The 9527-nt window shown below is 41.3% G+C and overlaps 1 protein-coding gene across 3 annotated transcripts in view; it reads right to left on the reverse strand.

Annotated features, from left to right (window-relative positions):
* The window catches only part of LOC129581801 (transcription factor AP-2-beta-like), a 20309-nt gene extending 11613 nt beyond the window's left edge, over positions 1–8696 (reverse strand). Inside the window, exon 1 of one of the 3 annotated variants that reach the window (XM_055473048.1) lies at positions 8407–8696. In XM_055473048.1, the coding sequence (XP_055329023.1) occupies positions 8407–8430 (24 nt within the window). In that variant the 5' untranslated portion in view covers positions 8431–8696. Of the gene's footprint in view, positions 1–440; positions 573–595; positions 1814–8406 lie in introns of those variants that run through there. The other 2 variants (XM_055473046.1, XM_055473047.1) reach the window with 2 other exon arrangements.
* Positions 8697–9527: the final 831 nt, after the last annotated feature.

Below are 9527 nucleotides of genomic sequence, written 5' to 3' on the forward strand. Positions count from 1 at the left end.
CTGAAGCTATATAGTATAGAAGAAGACACCATAAAACCATTTTAAAGGCAAATCGCACTGGCAGACAGTTTGTAACTGGCAGGCGATGTGCTTGACTAGATGAACAAGATCAATTAAACGTACATTTCGTCGCTCATGCAGAAAACCCTGCACTTTTTCCTCGGTGTTTACCAATTAATATCGTACGCTGATTACATAATCTGGCGTACGGATGTACCCGCATTTACACTCTAGCAACGCAGGCTGCTAATATAATTCATCTTGGCATCGGTACCCGAAAATTTAAATTACTATTTGGGAAAACCGGATGTGAGCGGTGGTAGTATTTCGTTTGTACATTATGAATGCCAACCACCACGGTTCTGCGCATACGGAATCCCATAATAATACTACTTATTAATAATGACCCTATGACTTGATTGCGTGCTGTCGCATCTTACCAAAGCACTGGCCGCAGCGGATTTCGCATTCATCCACATCATCACCATGACAGGTTAACAGGAAAAAGCGACAAGAAAGCGCCGCGAGAGAAAGAGAGAAAAAGGAGGAAAAAACCCCGACTATATCTCTATACCTCAAAGCGATGAAAGATTACCTCAAGACTATTAAGGGATGCGGCATCCAGAATTCCGAAGGCATTAAAGGCCACGGCAGCGTGGTTAATATTGGCGATAACACTGACCGTGGCTGTGTTTGTGGCATTCGTCAAGTGATCTCGTTTGCCCACTGCATCCACGATATGCTGATGCTGATGATGATGATGCTGATGATGGTGATCCGTATTGGGACTGGCTGTACGCGCCGGCTGCTGCTGCTGTGCGGCAGTGCCATTTGACAAATGTCCCGCGGCATTGCCGGCTACCGAATCATCCAATGATGAAACTGGAGCACTACCATTTGCCGATTGATTTTCACCCTGTATGCTGTTGAGCTGTGCGGAGTTACTGCCCGGGCTGCCGTTCATGCTGGCGGACATGTTATCTTAGCAAATACAGCGCCAAGAAATACAGCGTAATATAAATCGGTGCATCGAGCTGCACTATACATACACACATACGCTGCGCCGGGACCAAATTAAGGGATTTTTTATGGAGATTAATGAAGCGCAACCACAGTGTGTAACGGAGAATGGATGATAATGATGATAAGGGGATATTAATTAGCCGCTAATCGCCGTAAGGGACGATATCCTTCTGCCGGTCCGTGTCCGGTATTGTTTTTACCGTCTTCGCGCGTCAGCTGTGAATTTCTGCCGGGAGCACGTCAAGCACGGGCGAACACAATCTTCCTCTGGCGTAGTTAGTCGGCAGCGGCACGGCAGTCAAATGTTTTTCAGCGGCTGATAGATGCGGAGTGTATGTGTGTAAGTGCCGTTTCCTGCGGCACTGTCGCCCCCAGTATATATTGGAGAAAGTTATAACGCATGCAGCAGAATCTCCGCAAGTTGATATTATTTGTTGTCAGAGAGGTAGCGAAAGAGATAGAAAAAACCGACTATTGCGGCTCGATTGGCTGTATGGAAAGTAGAAGCTTTTACGATTGAGGAAAAAGAATAAAAAGTGCCAACGCTCGCTGATGCGTGCACACAGGTACACACAACATCAAGGTATGTGCGGATGGCGAATAGTATTTGCGGCTGATTCGGGGTATTAAGAAATTCTTTCCATTACGTCGATCGGCGCTGATCGGCTCTGGCTCTGACTCAACCAAGGTTGAAGCGCGGCTCCTAACCTGCCTTTCTGTCAAACCACCTTATATCTCGTAATTTTGGACGAAGAAAATATTCTAAACCTTATGTGCTCATTTGCCAGTGCATACGGTGTGTTGTGCAGTGAGAGTATGTGTCTGCGCTTGAAAACAGGTGAGTTATGGCGACAGTCGACGGACGATCTGTGCAATAACACTGTACCTTGTGCCAGCCAAAGCCTCTAACAAATACGCAACGTGACTTTGATGTTGAGGCGTACCTGTGAAATATCTTTTCTTGATGGAAGGCAACCAAGCAGAATATGAAAAACCTGTTGGACAACATTTTCGCCATACGAACTCATAACTCGCAACCAGCGAAGCTACTGTCGATTTTCTTCTTTCTTTGCTATCCGGACTGATAGCGGCGTTTAATGATGGATGGACGATGGATGTCCAATATCATTACTGCACTCTTTGATTTGGAAGCTGCTTATAATTATTATTTTTGTGCACATAATTTTAAAGCTTTGAGTAAAATGCTACAGAAATATTAAATCTTGTTAGCATACAGATATTCGACAGCATTACAAACAGAATACTTATTAAAGTTAATGTCCTATTGCATATGCAAATCTATTTGCTACGAAGATTTACTTCAACACTTCCTCATCGATTGCTCTGATAATCCATTTGGTAAACCATTGTATTATTGTTTACATATGACCACAAGATGACCATTTACTTAAATGAATGTATTGTTTCATGGGCGCGAATGGCCGTGTTTACTTGATCAGCCGCGGCGGCACGTTATCCTTAAAGCTCGGTCAATATGGTGACCACTTGGCTACGCTACTGCACAGTAGCGCGTCTGCACCTTCTCAAGTTATTCATATAGACGTGCAGCTCTTGAACAAACAAACATACAGATGTACTAGAGCGGCATTTCTCTGTAGTTTTGCATTGTGTATTTATGTTTTGTTTTAGCGGTTGCACACACGGTGGCAGTGTGATGCATTCGTCAAACTATTCAAAATTACTCAGTCACTAATCTACGTCTGTACACTTTGTACGAATTCTTGTCCATCCGGTCAATCACGTCTTCCTAGACGGCAGCCTCCAGGAACGTTCACGTTCACAACTAAGCCGGAAGCCCAGAAAAGAAAACCCCACTGGGTTTCCACTCTTCGATACGCTGCAGTGCTCACACATCGCTGAAAGCGAGTAGCGGAGTTGTCTTGTGAACGAATTACGTAGCCGTACAGCCGGTATACTACCCATCTTGTTAACAACGATCCAAAAATACACTAACCGCAAGCAATTATTATTATCTTTTCATAGGCATGAATCGTAAACTATCCTTACTATGCATATTTGGTTTAAAAATAAGTTACAAGAAATCTTTGTGGTTGTTATCAAGAACGTTGCGTGCAGCTGTGTTAAATTGTGCAGCTACATAAGATATAATTTTGTGCCGAAATACCGGTAAATTTGAACGCATATAGGTAATGTGATCATGCGTTAAACCAACATAGGCTTTGGTTATACATTATTTTCTTCGATCTTTCGGTGGTTAATTGTGAAATCAAAGCTGGCATCTGTGTAGCATTTGTATGACTAATCGTAAGAACCATGAAGCAAAAAATCCTGATTCATGTACATCTATACTTTTCACGAAATTGTCAATCTTAATTGATATAATTGATTTGCTTTGTTTAACCAAGCTGCAGAGTATTACGATCAACTACCCAGTTGAATACTTACCTAAACTGCGCGCAATTCTCCTTGAATGTCCTTCTGTTAATGCGCTCTGTCATTTAACTCAGCTTTCCAGTAAACCGCTTCAAACATGTTCAAAAACTGAACGGTGAAATTTTTTGGCTCCAATTCGACATTTTGGCAGAAATTGCCGAAACATCACCAAGCCATAAATAATAACACGTAAAATGTATGCAAGCCGCTTTTGATTATAAGAAAGGAATTTCAATGGCAGAAGTGCGGCTGTTCTGGTTTCACTCTCCGTACGTACGGTGTACAAGCACAGTACACTGTTAACCGAGAACAAAAAATTATTTTCCAGTAATACGCTGACAAAAGGTTGACAGTGATGAAATAATGCGTAATCTGTGTGCAGTAATTAAAGGTTACTTGCGTCAAGTTGCGTGCATAATAAGTATATTATTAACGTAAACAGTTTTAGGGTACTAGATGACAGACTCATGAAAGTATAGCAGCGGTTCACAAACATTAAATGGTTCAGTGGGCAGTGTATTTTGGCGAATCTAAACACAAACTGGTTAAGGTTTTAAAATCTAGGATTTTAAACTTTTAGTTCTTTTGGTTTAGCTAGCAAAAACATTGTTTACGCGAACGTACAAGTGGTCAGAAGCGCCTGCAACAATTTTGCTGGCAAAAAACGCAAACAAATCCTCTAGCAGTTTGTCTGATGTGAGTAGATTTGCTACGGGGTTAAACTCTCTCGTGTTGCGGTATTATAAAAAACTTTCCATTAATACGCCGTCAAAGTTTATAAACGCCGAAAGCTTCTCAATAATATCATTTCTCTGGGGTAAAATAGTAAACTTTCTGCTATAAAAGCTCTTACGGAGAGTTATAGGCGCATTATAGTTAGTTGTTTATTATCAGTCTCGTTTTTGTTTTATGTCATTTTCAACTTTTGTTTGGAACTTAGTTATTTTAAGTTTAAATCTGTACTTCTAGCGCAAAAGATTAAACAATAAATAAATCGTAAAATATATCATTATACGTAATGGCTTAATTTATGCGAAATGCTAATCATCTCGATGTTGTTCCTCATGTAAAATCGTGCTCAAATAGCTTTCTGTTTCAAGAGTGACCTTTCAAGTGATTATTGTTTTGAGGAGTTATATATCACGGAATTGCGATACTGCACCGAACTGCATAAGTCTTTAGAACTGCGAACGGATAAACTGTAATTTTGCGCATGATTACATTGACGGAACTTGGGTAATGAAAAATGACAGGCGCAAAAAAATATGGCGGAATCAAGCAAAATTGACGGCGGCCATGTAATTCGGATTGTAATTATCTACTGCTTCTTATATAAAACTAACGAATATGGTAGTCGCCGGATGTCTCTGATTTATTTCGTTGCAGTTATACATAGTGTCGCAAACACGCTAGCAAATCCGTGCTCTAATGTTCATAACACATAAAGTAATTGTTGATCGTTTTTGATCATATGTTACCTGAATAACTGGTCATACGAGCGTCAGGTTCAAAAGAACCAATTCTTAAAAATCGTAAAAGAAGAAAAACGCAGAAAATTTTTGGCAGCCATAGTGACAGGTGCTTGTCTTTACCGTCTGACATGAGCAGGCGCAGTGGTATACGCGGCATAATTAATCTCGCAGTAGCAAGCGTTTTCGGTTACCGAAATTCGGAATATTATCTTCAATAAAACTGTTGTACGCGACTTTAATTTCAGTTTCCTGGACTTCTAATTGAAAATACATACGCAATTTACAACATCCATAAATGAACTGAAGTGCTATCCTGATACATATTTTATATTTACATACCGGTACAGTATAAACATTATAACCACAGTAAAACTTGATACGGTGATATACGCGTTTTTTTGAAGATAAAAATTTTTCTAGCATTAGAAACGATTCGTCGTTTACACATTCATCAAAGGCCATGAACTGAAATGCTCTACCCGGTCGCATGTGTCCGGTGCGTATGAGCAAGACCAATGCCGACTAAAGTAAACAAATATCAGAAGGCTCAATATATGCACGGTAGCATCCTCTTTACACTCTACAGTTTACACAGTCCATCTTTTATGTATCGGAAGCCAGATTGATGAATAGTTCAGGCGATGCATCCGCAATATCCTTTTTGTCATGCGCATTGAACACATAATGCGCTATAGCATTTCTTCAGCACAGAGCGAGCGATAGGGCAGAGATTTAACAGGAAAATATGTGCTGCACGTATTGTGCACCTGATTGCCGGTCGTGTCCAGCACCCATCAACCGTAACTCCGTTAACGTAAGCCCATCAAACTGTAAAGGGAAAATCTCTCTCTGTCTCTCAACAAGTTATTATCCTGCAGTTTCTGACAGGAGCACACGGTTTACTCCGTCGACTTAGCAATTAGCATAATCAAAGGGCTCCAGTCACTATAATGACCAGCTACTGTCCAGGATAAACTATTACCTGGCGCAATAGCACTTGATCATCGCGCTGGCTACTCTCGCTGACATTTCTCTATTCTGTCTACGCTCACCGTCTGTTGGCCGGCGATAATCTTCCTAAAACTCCTGTGTGAAATTCTAGAGGCCCGTAGAATTTTATTACTGAAGAAATATTCAAAAGTGCCATATTATAATGCATTTTAAAGGGCATCTTCGTCTCTCGCTTCGCCGCGGACTGCGACGCAGGCTGATGTCCCGCATTTATCTGTCGCTTTGAATTTCGTATTTAATGGCCAATTTTCTGGCACCATGCGATCGGTGATGGCAATCCACTCGTGATGGAGAATTTCAGGAAGGGAAGGCGACTATATTTAAGCTGGCCTATATAGATAGTGTTAAGGAATTCTCCCACATAGTTTTGGCCGCGGTCAATGTCAAACACTGATTAAAAAAGCAGTGCGCCACAACAAAATTTTTCTTTTTTGCTAGCTGGTAACTACTGTATAATCCGTGATCTAGTATTAAAGAGTGAGCGGCTACAATCTACGCAACACACCAAATTTAAAGGTCGCCCCCAAAAACAATGCCTGGGTGAACCTTTAAAAAACACAATTACCACTTTCGAAAGTTTTTTTTAGCATCACGAAAACTCGAAAAACCACCAGCTCATCAGTTATGGAGGCTAAAACGATACGGCTAACTTCTCTCAAAACATTCGCTTAATTAAATAGATACACAAATCGAAGAAGCGAACAGATTATGCATTCACAAGTCAGTTCAGCAAGTATGTTTGCAGATTATGCAGGTCCTGTAGGTTCTGTTGCAGAAACTACGGTAGCAAATAAAACCCATTACTAGTACTGATTATGTACGTACTAAGTTAAGGCACAATTAAGCGAAATGTGCAGCAGAGAACACGCTGTTCGGGGCATTATGGATGGATCAATCTAAATGCTATAATTATTTCCTAGAATACCTTGCAAATATTCGCTACTATGTATATTAAAATGCAAAACGAACAGCTGTTAATTCTACCTTCTCATCTGCAGCCTCCGCGTCATCTTCCTTTATCGGTTGATCATCTCCGCATTTTTCGTCCTCTATATTTTTGCGTAAATGTGTTGGCGAAAATGCTTGCAATTTCCGCAAATGATTCATCGTTGTGAATGCCATAATTTAATTTGCAAAACAGCTATAAGAAACGCAATAATGCGAATCCAGTAATTAAAATTATCGAAAGCTGTTGTAGGAAATGTCAAAATGAAAATACTGATCAAAATGTGCACGAAAGTGCATTGCACTTAATATTAACCTAAATAAAAGAGTATAGCATCTTCACAAATTTCGGGAAGGCACAGGTTCGAGGAATTACACCATGCACACTAATCCAGGTGATTATGAAATGGGACACTGTAGGACGATACTGGCTACGTGCATTGTCTAACATATTATAGCACGCCCATTCGATACACGACTGACCAGTGGCTATTTGCCGCTAGGAGATGCACTGCTGCATCGTGCAGTCAGGTACAGGAGCAGAATGTGGCTGCCGAGTGCTGCGGCTACTGGGGCAACTTCATTCAGTGTGCGTTGTGATGTAAGTGATTTGTTTCTATTCTATTGTATCCAGAACAAATGCATGCAAGGTAAAGTATATACGAATCAGGTCCACACAAAGCGGTCGCGACCCAATCCCAGTTCTACAGAGCGGAAATACCAGGAATGACAATCCTACCGGCATATATACAGTATCTTAAACGATTGAGAGTTTTCAAATAGCAAAACGATTATATATGACAATCCAGCTTTTGCAAATAGAACTGAAATCACAAATCAAACTAAGCAACTTCTTTTCTGTACTACGGTGCTTCTGACAACCTATTTGAACTAACGATTAAGTAAATACAAACACATATTACAACACATATGTCACAACTCGTGGCGCTACGAAAGACTGAATAAAGGTCACCGTCAGCAGGAAACCTGCTCATAATACAAATCATCAAGGGCGGAAAACCTACCGGATAGGACTGCCACAAAAACAATTTCTGCACCTTTCGTTCAACAACGATCCTGATTGCATTTTTATGACGTTAAGACAATAACGCTAAGATAACCACAGATTGCAAAAAAAACTTGTGAGGGATAAACAAGAACTACTATTGTAAGGACCCCCAGCTTTCGCTATGAGAATGACGGGATTATACTCCAATAAAGCGTACAGAACTCTAGAGCAAAGCGCTTCCTCATGAAGTAAGATAGTGATGCAACGGAATATACAGATAGTCAGATAATAACTAAACAGTTGGTACATAATATATGAAATGTCACCAAAGAAAGTCTGTCGGTGGTGAACCACTACTGTATAATGCTCGCGATGGGATTATGGTGTTAATTGCCACCGGAGCATGCCATTTTATGGATAGTAGCCTATAGGTCCCTACCATACACTGCTTAGCGGCTCAAAAACCGATCCAGGCTATTTAGATAAAATTTCTCCATAAAGTAAACACAAGAGAACCGTTAGCATATTTACCTGCCATGAATTGAGAAAGGACATTGTGTATGTATGTGCCGGGGCGCTGTTGGCGGCTATATATCGGACTAGCTGTGTAAGATCAAGGGACACAGAGAGATGGAGGATCCGGAAGCTCCCAGCAAGAATACTTTGGCCCAAGAGAAGGAAATGATGGATCTGAAGAGTGCGCGGGAATAAGCGCACACGCTGGCGCAACGGTGTATAAACTCGCCGAAGGGTGGACGGCGTAGTGTCGGCAAAAAAGGCTACTTTATACACACACCAGAGATTTCGTCATAGGAAGATCCTCTACCTCCGTTATGCGTAGTAACTATATGAGCTGATGTTGGCTGGGGGTTGTAGAATTTGGTTGTGAGCTGTGGGTGCGCGTATATGTGTCCTTAACAGAAAAGACAAGAGGATGCGATATATGAGATTTGGTTAAAAGCGAACTAAAGCCCGAAGGGTTCCACTAGAAACAACATATCCGCCATGTGTCGTATGGAAATGTCTCCAGATGGACCAATGTTGCTTTTACCCGAGCTGATCAGGACGGAAGCTGGTGGCTGTGAAAATGGCCTGTAGGTATTATTTGCCGACATGTTTCCCTTCCTGTTACCATCATTTTAATTCCATCAGAAGATGAAAGCAGCAGAATTTTTCCTCCCACTTTAATCCTTGGCAATGTATACGAATTGGAGTGGATAGTGTATGTATGCTAACCAAGGGATCCCTTCTAGTTTGTCCCGGGTTACTTGTCGCCGGAGAAGCCCCGGTGACATATACATACAAAATGTGGATGTACGCCGGCCGCTTTTCCTATTACACCGCCTCTGTCATTTGACACTCGCGCCGAGCGTGCGCGGATTCACGGGTTAACCTTCTGTTGCGCTTTGCACCGGATATGCACATGGGAGTATAATTATCGTGATTTCCGCCATAATGCAATCTGGCAACTGTTGAAATTTTATTATGGAATCGCTGTGTAGATTACGCCAAGCCATTATTAGCCGTCGCAAACGATATTGGTGAAAAGCTGTCCCTCGTCGTGCTAACGAAATTGTTCATGTGTTGTCGCAAATTGTTAGCATATAATTAACTACAGATTAAATACTGCAGTAAATATATAGTGTGCACTA

Source organism: Paramacrobiotus metropolitanus, unplaced genomic scaffold (assembly GCF_019649055.1).
Source record: "Paramacrobiotus metropolitanus isolate TYO unplaced genomic scaffold, Prichtersi_v1.0 Parri_scaffold0000006, whole genome shotgun sequence".
Lineage (NCBI taxonomy): Eukaryota > Metazoa > Tardigrada > Eutardigrada > Parachela > Macrobiotidae > Paramacrobiotus > Paramacrobiotus metropolitanus.